This window comes from Callionymus lyra, chromosome 12, assembly GCF_982586985.1.
Source record: "Callionymus lyra chromosome 12, fCalLyr1.hap1.1, whole genome shotgun sequence".
Classification (NCBI taxonomy): Eukaryota; Metazoa; Chordata; class Actinopteri; order Syngnathiformes; family Callionymidae; genus Callionymus; species Callionymus lyra.
In genome coordinates, this window is record NC_141829.1 from 1,594,027 (window position 1) to 1,607,247 (window position 13,221).

Below are 13,221 nucleotides of genomic sequence, written 5' to 3' on the forward strand. Positions count from 1 at the left end.
ATTGTGTTAAACACTTATTGATATGTGATCAGAGCAGAAATATTTTGACCAAAACCATCAACTAAACACTTCACTGAAGATATGTATCATCACGACTCAACAGTTAATGAAGCTTAAATCTGTTCATTAAATCTGTATTTTCTTTGGTCTGATGTGTCTTCAAGAGGTGCCGTGTGAGGATCTTTGTGTTCTCGTCACTCACTCGAGGCTCATCCTGGCCACAGAATCCAGAGTGTTGTATCCTGCTGCCATGAAGTTGCTCTTGTACTGCGTCATCTTGATGGAGTCCAGCCAGTCACCGATGGAGATGAACATGGGGAAGTCCATCTCTTCTCCCGGGGACTCTGGTGAACTGAGGAAACAAAGGTCAGAATCTCAAGTTGCCACAAATTAAACACAAACCTGAAGGAACTCTAAACTATATATTAAGAAAACCTGTCTTTCTAAGATTATCATTTGTTTATTTTTTACTTGACATCCTGCGTCCAACGTTTATCGTCCTGGTTTTTGCAGGCAGAACAATTATTACTATTTTTGTTCTGCGTCAGATGGTTCAGGAATAAAGATCAATAAAAATCCACAAAAACATTAAACAACAAACTAAAGAAAAAAATCATCAAAGATGTTCATTAAAACAACAATGCAGTGACCCCCGGCCAGTTTGTTCGAGACCCCTGGTCTAGATATTAATTGAATAATGATCTTCACTACATTGTTTTTAAGAACCAGCCCGGAGACTTTGATGTGATCAAACTGCTAAACATCATGTCGTACAAACTACAAATAGATCCTTTAACAAGTTGATGATGATGATGTAATAAATTGCCATATATTGGATTTGGTTCTTGTATTGGTCCCTCGTTTATTGCAGGGTTACCTTCTGAAAACCCCCCATGAAACAAAATCCATGAAGTTAAATGTATCACTTATTTAAATTAACAACTTTAATGAACTTGGAAACTTGCATATGAAGTGTCATCCCTCTCAGCCACCATCTCAGGAACAGCCCCTGTATTGCTTTGCCGCCCAGCTAACCAATCACAGCTGTGGATGACTTTTGACAACATACAGTAGACGTTGAATTTAAATACATATTTTAGCGAACAATCTTCTGTTTAAGTTTGATGTTTATGAAATGTGAAAACGGCGAGATCACAAGAAGCTGCATCTGGATTATTCCAAACCGTTCCTGAAAGCTGCATTTTCACGTGATATATTTTGTATTTTGAAACTATATTTGCATGAACCTCAGCAGCATCTGAGACGCGTAATCTTGTTCATTTATACATTTTGAAAAGAGCAGAAAGTGGCTTCTACCTCTGAAGGTCCTCCACCAGTGGCAGGAGGCTGCTGGGATTCCTGATGAGTTTGTCCAAGAAGGTGACGACGTCTGTGAATTTAGGTCGATGATTTCTCTCCTTCTGCCAACAGTGCAGCATCAGCTGGTGTAGAGCGACAGGGCAGCCCATGGGGGCCGGGAGCCTGTAGCCCTCCTCGATGGACAGGATCACCTGAGAGCAGATCAACATGTCGTCTTCAGTCCTGACTGTCGCCTCCGATGATGCACGTCAGTAGATACTTTACACGTCTGATGTACTTGTCAAATTCATATGTTTTTCTATCACGAAACAATTCTCAAGATAAACAAACTGAACGAGCTTCTCTCGAACGACAACAGTTGTGTGTTTATCCTCGAGATGCTGCGTCAAAGAACAGTAAACAATCATTATCACTGACTTCCTCTCTCAAGGTTGGGCTTCTCTGCCCTTTTCACCTCCAGACCAAAGCCCGGATAAATGGCCGACCAGGATTAGACGCTGTCAGCTGGTTGAATGCAGCTCGGCCTCTCACTTTAGAACACACTTCTAAGCAATTCCCCAAACATCTCAAATCCTCCCCCAACCCTGCGCTCAGTGTGTGAGGGGCTGCAGGGATTATCGCCAGCTTTCAAATACTGCATAGAGACGACAGATCCGATTCCTCAACAGCCTGTCCAATCCCCGACCAAAGTCCAGGGATCAGCAGCCCACTGACTCCGCAGCTTGAAAGTCCCATCTATGGGATCAAAGTCCGCTGAACCTCTGACCTTCTCCGGTCTTTTCCTCTCACTCATGGTTTTTTTCAAAGCATCTCAGCAGCGACAGCAGCTTTTTCTCAACACGTCTCAGACGAGCGCTGGAGCCGGAAATGACTTTTCAACTACAGTCAATTCCTATGAGAAATAATTGTTGCAGCAATCGTCGATATAACTCACGTCCTGGTTGGACATCTCCCAGTAAGGCCGTTCTCCGTACGACATCACCTCCCACATGACGATGCCGTAGCTCCAGGCGTCGCTGGCTGAAGAGAACTTCCTGTAGGAGATGGCTTCTGGTGAAGTCCAGCGAATAGGAATCTTGCCTCCCTGAGCAAGACATTGCGATGAGTGACATTCATAGTCAGTATCAGCGCCTCATTATCCACGAATGAAGGAAATGAAACTGGATACATTTCTGTCAACATATTTACACGAAGGTAGTTTTGGGATCAGGCGTACCGTGGTGGTGTAGGCCGCCTCGGGGTCGTCCTCCAGGACTCGAGAGAGACCGAAGTCGGACACTTTACACACCAGGTTGCTGTTGACCAGGATGTTTCGAGCCGCCAGGTCTCGGTGAACGTAGCCCATGTCCGACAGATACTTCATGCCCGAGGCGATGCCGCGCAGCATCCCGACGAGCTGGATCCCCGTGAAGTGCCCGTCGTGTTGCTGAAGACATTATTATCTGAACCAATGGTGACTTGACACACATCTGGATTATAACAATGATCAACCTCAGACAAACAAGGAATATAAATATCAATTTAAGGTAAGGTAAGGTAAGGTAAAACTTTATTGATCCCTCAGGTCTCCTTCGGGAAATTGTTTTTTACCAATAGCCAGCAATTTTTCATAAACAATAAAAAATAATACATAAAAAATAAAATAATAAGAAGAACATAAAGAGGAAGAACAAGATGACACAATCTAAGTCTAAAGATAAAGATAAAGAACAAAGGTCAAAGAAAAACAACAAAGAATACAAAGACTAACATAGAACATCCAGATACTTTCACTCCTGCCCCCGAACTCAGAATTGTACAATTTAATAGCCCGAGGAATGAATGAGTCCCTGAGTCTATTAGTGTTGCACCTGGGAGGAGCATTCGTGCTTCATCTGCTTCTCTGCTCACTGATGACACAAACTCACTTATACACCCCTAGATACTACAGATGTCAAGGTCACAGAAGTGCAAAATCAAGTCCAGGCAGCACTAAATCAAAAGTCAACGTTCAAAGACGATCGATGTCTCCGTCTCTCCTGAAGCTATGGAGGAGGACACTCACCCTCAGGAACGAGTCCAGTGATCCATTTTCCATGAACTCCACCACGATCATCACCGGCCGACCTGAGGAAACACAAACACACCTTGTCTTGATCTCAGTCGAGGAGTTTATGAAGATCAAGTCATGCAAGTGTTGACACTTTGAATAACTGCATGTGATTGAGGTCAGAAACCACTGCTTTGACTTTCATAACTCATCCAATTCCAACTTTCAACCTTAAAGCAGCATCTGTCAACTCAGACTCGGCTCGCCGGAGATGTAATCGTGATAATTGATGAAGGTGAAGCAGGTAGTAAGAGGCACACAATGAGTGATGGATTATGGGATTCGTGCTCTCATTAGAGTGATGTCGAGCAGCAGGGGAGGCTTTGCTCACCTGCTGACTGGAGCAGATGATAGACTTTTGCTTTTTGTGCTTCACCACGAGATGGAAATGATTTAACAAAAGAAAAGATGTGTTTGTGTCAGACAAGTATTGTTAATATATATTTATTTACAACTATTTGTTGTCAACGATGAAAACGTTCAAAGCTTCACTTCATGCATTGATGAAAGTTTCTGGTCAAGTAGAGACTGAGAGTAAACATCTGCATCATCTCACGCCACTGAGCTCAGCGTTCATTAGCAGCTGGCGAACGTATAGTTCTTCTGTTCGGTTTCACAACAAACACAATCGCACCTGTTAAGTCTAACGTGTCACCTGTTATTTCTTCCCTCCTCAGTCCAGGTAAAGCAGTTGGTCACGCAAAATAGTTCCTCTAATGAGTCTCTGAAGAACAACAACAGATGGAGGGACTGCAGAAGAGTCATGCTTCCCAGGACGTATTGTGTCGACGCTTGATTCGCCGTCTTCTCTCAGTCTGTTGTCTTCCATCGACTCAGTTGAAGATGTCATAGCTTCGTATTCAAGAAGATGATTTCATCATTTTTAACCTCGGCATGAATCTTCGGCACAACCTGCTTCAGGTGTGACTTCTCACCGCGTGAATATTCAGGAGGATCATTTGGATTCACGGAAGCGTCTCTCGTTACTACAACCTTGTAAATGTGACCATATGTTGCTCCGGGTGAGACCCAGTAAAACACGCTCGTGAAGATCCTTCACACACAAGTGTGTGTTATAAACCGGAGCCACCAGAGCCAACACTCGCCAGAAGGTCTATCTTGAACATGAGACTGACTTGATGTTGTTTACAGTGATGACAGTGATGACAATGGTGACAGTGGTGACAGTGATGACAGTGATGACAGTGATGACAGTGGTGACAGTGGTGACAGTGATGACAGTGATGACAGTGATGACAGTGATGACAGTGATGACAGTGATGACAGTGATGACAGTGATGACAGTGGTGACAGTGATGACAGTGATGACAGTGATGACAGTGATGACAGTGATGACAGTGATGACAGTGATGACAGTGATGACAGTGATGACAGTGATGACAGTGGTGACAGTGATGACAGTGATGACAGTGGTGACAGTGATGACAGTGATGACAGTGATGACAGTGATGACAGTGATGACAGTGGTGACAGTGGTGACAGTGATGACAGTGATGACAGTGATGACAGTGATGACAGTGATGACAGTGATGACAGTGATGACAGTGGTGACAGTGATGACAGTGATGACAGTGATGACAGTGATGACAGTGATGACAGTGATGACAGTGATGACAGTGATGACAGTGGTGACAGTGATGACAGTGATGACAGTGATGACAGTGATGACAGTGATGACAGTGGTGACAGTGATGACAGTGATGACAGTGATGACAGTGATGACAGTGGTGACAGTGATGACAGTGGTGACAGTGGTGACAGTGGTGACAGTGGTGACAGTGATGACAGTGATGACAGTGATGACAGTGGTGACAGTGGTGACAGTGATGACAGTGATGACAGTGGTGACAGTGATGACAGTGATGACAGTGGTGACAGTGATGACAGTGATGACAGTGGTGACAGTGATGACAGTGATGACAGTGATGACAGTGGTGACAGTGGTGACAGTGGTGACAGTGGTGACAGTGATGACAGTGATGACAGTGGTGACAGTGATGACAGTGATGACAGTGGTGACAGTGGTGACAGTGATGACAGTGGTGACAGTGGTGACAGTGATGACAGTGATGACAGTGATGACAGTGGTGACAGTGATGACAGTGATGACAGTGATGACAGTGATGACAGTGATGACAGTGATGACAGTGGTGACAGTGGTGACAGTGATGACAGTGATGACAGTGGTGACAGTGATGACAGTGGTGACAGTGATGACAGTGGTGACAGTGGTGACAGTGGTGACAGTGGTGACAGTGGTGACAGTGGTGACAGTGATGACAGTGATGACAGTGATGACAGTGGTGACAGTGATGACAGTGATGACATTGGTGACAGTGGTGACAGTGATGACAGTGGTGACAGTGGTGACAGTGATGACAGTGGTGACAGTGATGACAGTGATGACAGTGATGACAGTGGTGACAGTGGTGACAGTGATGACAGTGGTGACAGTGATGACAGTGATGACAGTGATGACAGTGATGACAGTGGTGACAGTGGTGACAGTGATGACAGTGATGACAGTGATGACAGTGATGACAGTGGTGACAGTGATGACAGTGATGACAGTGATGACATTGGTGACAGTGGTGACAGTGATGACAGTGGTGACAGTGATGACAGTGATGACAGTGATGACAGTGGTGACAGTGGTGACAGTGATGACAGTGATGACAGTGATGACAGTGATGACAGTGATGACAGTGGTGACAGTGATGACAGTGATGACAGTGGTGACAGTGGTGACAGTGATGACAGTGATGACAGTGATGACAGTGATGACAGTGGTGACAGTGGTGACAGTGGTGACAGTGATGACAGTGATGACAGTGATGACAGTGGTGACAGTGATGACAGTGATGACAGTGATGACAGTGATGACAGTGGTGACAGTGATGACAGTGATGACAGTGGTGACAGTGGTGACAGTGATGACAGTGATGACAGTGGTGACAGTGGTGACAGTGATGACAGTGATGACAGTGGTGACAGTGATGACAGTGATGACAGTGATGACAGTGATGACAGTGATGACAGTGATGACAGTGGTGACAGTGATGACAGTGATGACAGTGATGACAGTGATGACAGTGATGACAGTGATGACAGTGGTGACAGTGATGACAGTGATGACAGTGGTGACAGTGATGACAGTGGTGACAGTGATGACAGTGATGACAGTGATGACAGTGATGACAGTGATGACAGTGGTGACAGTGATGACAGTGATGACAGTGATGACAGTGATGACAGTGATGAGAGTGATGACAGTGGTGACAGTGATGACAGTGATGACAGTGATGACAGTGATGACAGTGGTGACAGTGATGACAGTGGTGACAGTGGTGACAGTGGTGACAGTGGTGACAGTGATGACAGTGGTGACAGTGATGACAGTGATGACAGTGGTGACAGTGATGACAGTGATGACAGTGGTGACAGTGATGACAGTGATGACAGTGGTGACAGTGATGACAGTGATGACAGTGGTGACAGTGATGACAGTGATGACAGTGGTGACAGTGGTGACAGTGGTGACAGTGGTGACAGTGATGACAGTGATGACAGTGATGACAGTGGTGACAGTGATGACAGTGATGACAGTGGTGACAGTGGTGACAGTGATGACAGTGGTGACAGTGGTGACAGTGATGACAGTGATGACAGTGGTGACAGTGATGACAGTGATGACAGTGATGACAGTGATGACAGTGATGACAGTGATGACAGTGATGACAGTGGTGACAGTGGTGACAGTGATGACAGTGATGACAGTGGTGACAGTGGTGACAGTGATGACAGTGGTGACAGTGGTGACAGTGGTGACAGTGATGACAGTGGTGACAGTGGTGACAGTGATGACAGTGATGACAGTGATGACAGTGGTGACAGTGATGACAGTGATGACATTGGTGACAGTGGTGACAGTGATGACAGTGGTGACAGTGGTGACAGTGATGACAGTGGTGACAGTGATGACAGTGATGACAGTGATGACAGTGGTGACAGTGGTGACAGTGATGACAGTGGTGACAGTGATGACAGTGATGACAGTGATGACAGTGATGACAGTGATGACAGTGGTGACAGTGATGACAGTGATGACAGTGATGACAGTGGTGACAGTGATGACAGTGATGACAGTGATGACATTGGTGACAGTGGTGACAGTGATGACAGTGGTGACAGTGATGACAGTGATGACAGTGATGACAGTGATGACAGTGGTGACAGTGATGACAGTGATGACAGTGATGACAGTGGTGACAGTGATGACAGTGATGACAGTGATGACAGTGGTGACAGTGATGACAGTGATGACAGTGATGACAGTGATGACAGTGGTGACAGTGATGACAGTGATGACAGTGATGACAGTGATGACAGTGATGACAGTGGTGACAGTGGTGACAGTGATGACAGTGATGACAGTGATGACAGTGGTGACAGTGATGACAGTGATGACAGTGATGACAGTGATGACAGTGGTGACAGTGATGACAGTGATGACAGTGGTGACAGTGGTGACAGTGATGACAGTGATGACAGTGGTGACAGTGATGACAGTGGTGACAGTGGTGACAGTGATGACAGTGATGACAGTGATGACAGTGATGACAGTGGTGACAGTGATGACAGTGGTGACAGTGATGACAGTGATGACAGTGATGACAGTGATGACAGTGATGACAGTGGTGACAGTGGTGACAGTGATGACAGTGGTGACAGTGATGACAGTGATGACAGTGATGACAGTGATGACAGTGATGACAGTGGTGACAGTGGTGACAGTGATGACAGTGGTGACAGTGATGACAGTGATGACAGTGATGACAGTGATGACAGTGATGACAGTGGTGACAGTGATGACAGTGATGACAGTGATGACAGTGATGACAGTGGTGACAGTGATGACAGTGGTGACAGTGATGACAGTGGTGACAGTGATGACAGTGATGACAGTGATGACAGTGATGACAGTGATGACAGTGGTGACAGTGGTGACAGTGATGACAGTGATGACAGTGGTGACAGTGATGACAGTGATGACAGTGGTGACAGTGATGACAGTGATGACAGTGATGACAGTGATGACAGTGGTGACAGTGATGACAGTGGTGACAGTGATGACAGTGATGACAGTGATGACAGTGGTGACAGTGATGACAGTGATGACAGTGGTGACAGTGATGACAGTGATGACAGTGGTGACAGTGATGACAGTGATGACAGTGATGACAGTGATGACAGTGGTGACAGTGATGACAGTGGTGACAGTGATGACAGTGATGACAGTGGTGACAGTGATGACAGTGATGACAGTGATGACAGTGATGACAGTGATGACAGTGATGACAGTGGTGACAGTGATGACAGTGGTGACAGTGGTCCCTCATCGTACCCGGGTCCTCCTTCACTGGTCTCGCTGTGTCACGGATCATTTCCTTTTCTTATAGCAGTTATTAAACTGCAGTGAGGAACATCACGGCTCCTCTTCTTAGTTCATTTATTTAATAGCAGATAGATGTTAGAACACATGCAATAAAGCACCTCTGTATTATAATTAATAGTGTACCTTATTATACTCGTCCTCAAAGAGAGACGCCGCGGTTGAAATCCAAGCAAACTTTTTTCAGGGCGACGTAAACATGGACAGATTGAAACAGAAAATTGTTCTAAACTCTTAATGACTTAAATGTGTCAGTTATTCTCATTATTAGACTTTGATTTTGTTGCTAATTGATGAGAGTGTGATTGTCTAAGATAAGATCTGTGACGTGAGCTGTTTTTCTCACTCCCTCCCAGTGAACTCATCGTGGAAACTCTTGACCTATAAGCAGGACGACACTGGTTGATGGTTGACTTCCAGTGGAAACATCTTCAGCCGCTCGAGCAGGTGATGTGTGTTGTGTTGACTCACTTTTTGTCACCACGCCCTCCAGCCTGATGATGTTGGGATGGTCGAACTGGCCCATGATGGACGCCTCGCGCAGGAAGTCCCGCCTCTGTCGCTCCACATATCCTCCTTTGAGAGTCTTGATGGCAACGTTGATCTCCTTCTTCCCGGCGGTTCTCAGGCGACCGCTGCACACCTCGCCGAACTCACCTGAGACAACAGGAAGACGCTTAAAACCTTCAGCCATCAGTCAGTTCTCTCCTTGACCGCTTGGGGGCAGTGTTGCAGTTCACATCCCTGCTGGTGAGTTGAACCTCAGACTCTTTCTGACGAGTCTGTTCAACCGTCAGTGTCTGAAGAATCTAGGAAAACATCAACCGTCCTGACACGAGTCATCAGAGAGTCCCTCAGGTGTGCTCACCTGCTCCGATCACCCTCTCGATGCGGATCCTGCTCGGGTCGATCTCCTTGGTGAACTCATGGACTGCTTGTGTGGGGTCTTCGTACGTGTCAGGATCCACGTAAGTCTTGATCCCAGGAAAAGGAACTGAAACAATTTATGAAGTTATTGAAACATCAGATACGAGTCACAAGCATCATCTAGAGCAGCTTCACCGCCAGCACCTCAGAACCCACGTGGACCTGATGGTCACCATAGAGGTCTTGAAGTAAAGGAATACAAGTTTAAATAGAGCAGCTGCTCAATGATTTATCAAAGCCCTTCGTGCTGATCGATGACCATGAAGTGGCCCCGAGTCGTGGACCCTGATCTAGACTATTGTGAGACTCAACGTGAACCAGTTTGACACAAAATTCATTCCCTGGTTTGTGTTCCGTGTAAAAACACTTCCACTCATCAGGTCGTAAACTACAGTTAGATAAAACATTCATTTATTTCACTTTTACTTTCGCTCTTGTTGTTTATATTGTGTTTAAAAGTGTGTTATTAACACAGAGTGTTAGTGTAAATACTAACAAACAACTCAACAATTCTGCTTCTTGTCATGAATATGATCAGATTGAAGATCGGATTTTCAGACTCATGATGCCAGACATGAGGAGACACAGATATTGATCATGAGCTGGAAGACGACTTATTCTGTCTGACATTGACCATCGTTTGAACCACAAACACACACATGTACACACACGCTGAGTGAACAGCGAGGTGGTGTGTGTGTCTGTGTGAGTGTGTGTGTGTCTCTGTGTGTGTGTGTGTCTCTGTGTGTGTGTGTGTGTGTGTGTGTGTGTCTCTGTGTGTGTGTGTGTGTGTGTGTGTCTCTGTGTGTGTGTGTCTCTTTGTGTGTGTGTGTGTGTTTGTGGCTCTGTGTGTGTGTGTGTGTCTCTGTGTGTGTGGGGGTGTGTGTGTCTGTGTGTGTGTGTGTGTCTGTGTGTGTGTCTCTGTGTGTGTGTGTGTCTGTGTGTGTCTGTGAGTGTCTCTGTGTGTGTGTGTGTGTGTGTCTCTGTGTGTGTGTGTGTCTCTGTGTGTGTGTGTGTGTCTCTGTGTGTGTGTGTGTGTGTGTGTCTCTGTGTGTGTGTGTGTCTCTGTGTGTGTGTGTGTGTGTCTCTGTGTGTCTGTGTGTGTGTGTGTGTGTGTGTGTGTGTGTGTGTGTGTCTGTGTGTGTGTGTGTGTGTGTGTGTGTGTCTCTGTGTGTGTGTGTGTCTCTGTGTGTGTCTGTGTGTGTGTGTGTGTGTGTGTGTCTCTGTGTGTGTCTCTGTGTGTGTGTGTGTGTGTGTGTCTCTGTGTGTGTGTGTCTCTGTGTGTCTGTGTGTGTGTGTGTGTGTGTGTGTGTGTGTCTCTGTGTGTGTGTGTGTGTCTCTGTGTGTGTTTCTGTGTGTGTGTGTGTGTGTGTGTGTGTGTCTCTGTGTGTGTCTCTGTGTGTGTCTCTGTGTGTGTGTGTGTGTGTGTGTGTTTGTGTGTCTCTGTGAGTGTCTCTGTGTGTGTGTGTGTGTGTCTCTGTGTGTGTGTGTGTCTCTCTGTGTGTGTGTGTCTCTCTGTGTGTGTGTGTCTCTGTGTGTGTGTGTGTGTGTGTGTGTGTGTCTCTGTGTGTGTGTGTGTGTGTGTGTGTGTGTGTGTGTCTCTGTGGGTGTGTGTGTGTGTGTGTGTGTGTGTGTGTGTGTGTGTGTGTGTGTGTGTGTGTGTGTGTGTGTGTGCCCTGGCAGCCAACATCCACCTGCTGAAGTGTCCTTGAGCAAAGGTATAAATCTCTAAGAGACGCTGCTGCTCCGACCCTGACCTCGCAGCATGTCCACCAGACTCCGACCGTTCTGATCAATAAAGGATGAAGAAAACAAAACTTCTGATCGTGACTGAAGACGTCAGTCGGATCTGGCCGGAGGTCGACCTTGAGCAGCTCCACATCCAAGACCAGGACTAATGGTTGTCTGAGGCCACGCCCCCTCCAACACCTGACAGTGTCAAACTTTTCCCGGCCTGTCACTCAAAGTGACGTCTTATTCCAGAGACTTGAAGCCTGACTTTGTTCTTCAAACTTCTTCTCGACTCAAACTCTCTGTTTTAACGCTTGAGTTTCAACGGCTCGACATTAAATGTTGAGTTTCAAACAGAAGAGAAGAAGAATGCATAGAACAAACTTGAGTTGAAACCATAGAAGAAGATGTTTCTTTTTTAACGACGTATAAGACTTTATTTCATCCATTCGTTCTCAGCTGAAGCACAAACACGAGACGTACCTGATCTTGAAAACATATATTATTGTCTTTAAAATAACTTTTTTAACATTATTATCTAAATCTAAATGATCATAAATATTATTGCGTTAAATATAAATGATTTTTAAATGTCATTATATTAAATATCATTATCTTAAATGTGAATATCCTGAACATTATCTTAACTAATATTATCTGAACTATTATTACCTTGATTAATAAGTTTAAAAACCCACCTGGTCCATGTTGGTAACTGTTTCTTCTCTTGTCGTCTGAAGTCAACTTGCTCTTGATGTACCACTGACACCTGCAAACACACAAAGACGCACACATGTACACAAACACATCAGGTGAGATGAACAACAACATTTGTTGGCACTAATACCCTTCAATATTCATTCAACCACTGGATTATAATTGAATAATGTTTTCTCTCGTCTAAGTAACGAGATGCTACAAGTAACACCTGAAGAAGAGTCGAATGCAGCTTTATTGACACTTGATTTGCTGACGTAATCCAGCAGATAGTCTTTGTGTTTAGCAGATCAAGCTAGGTGAGCTAACGCTCATATTAATGCTAGGTTTAGTCAAGAGTTACAAGAATGGATTTTTAAAAGGGTTTTAAAATGATTCATGACAGGATGAGTTGCCAGAATGCATCATGGGAGACGATGGTAGAAGAATTAAAGTTTTCAACTCAAAATCATGGTCGAGTGTGTTTTAAATTCACTTTTCAAAGTCTTTGTTTATTTATTTTTCAGGAAAAGCAGAAGAATTCAAGCGTATGAAGAAACTTATTGCTGCGTCGTTGACCTCTGACCCTGAGGTCATGACATGAACGTGTCACGATGTCATCGTCAAGATTCTCCCTGGACTTTGATCGTCGTGAGATAAGGTTCAAGTGTCGGCTGGAGGACGTAAACGTTTCCTCAAGGATCTCCAAACTCCCTCGACTCCCTCTCTCTTCAGGAGGCTCCACCGCTGGGATCCTAAGATGTTCCCCAGCCAGAGAGGAGAGCAATGTTTCCATCTGATCCTGGCTCTGTCCACGAGTCTCCTCGCGGCCTCCGACAGGTGGGTCAGGGGGCGTCTAGTCTGGCGGGCGATCAAAGTCCACACATGTCTGAAGGAGACGTCAATAAATATGAGATCAGTCAAGACTGACTCACACCAGCTGTGATGAGCGACTGATTCAAACGAGCTAGAAGAGCTGAGCCAG

The 13,221-nt window shown here is 45.4% G+C and overlaps 1 protein-coding gene across 1 annotated transcript in view; it reads right to left on the bottom strand.

Moving 5' to 3' along the window:
• LOC148067977 (ephrin type-A receptor 6-like) overlaps positions 1–13,221 on the bottom strand; it is a 156,546-nt gene that overhangs the window by 2,310 nt on the left and 141,015 nt on the right. Inside the window, exons 9-16 of the mRNA XM_087803628.1 lie at positions 12,239–12,309; positions 9,751–9,876; positions 9,354–9,539; positions 3,365–3,426; positions 2,537–2,746; positions 2,255–2,404; positions 1,318–1,511; positions 203–352 (exon numbers count right to left, since the gene is read on the bottom strand). Of these exons, the coding sequence (XP_087659754.1) occupies positions 203–352; positions 1,318–1,511; positions 2,255–2,404; positions 2,537–2,746; positions 3,365–3,426; positions 9,354–9,539; positions 9,751–9,876; positions 12,239–12,309 (1,149 nt within the window). The remainder of the gene's footprint in view (positions 1–202; positions 353–1,317; positions 1,512–2,254; positions 2,405–2,536; positions 2,747–3,364; positions 3,427–9,353; positions 9,540–9,750; positions 9,877–12,238; positions 12,310–13,221) is intronic.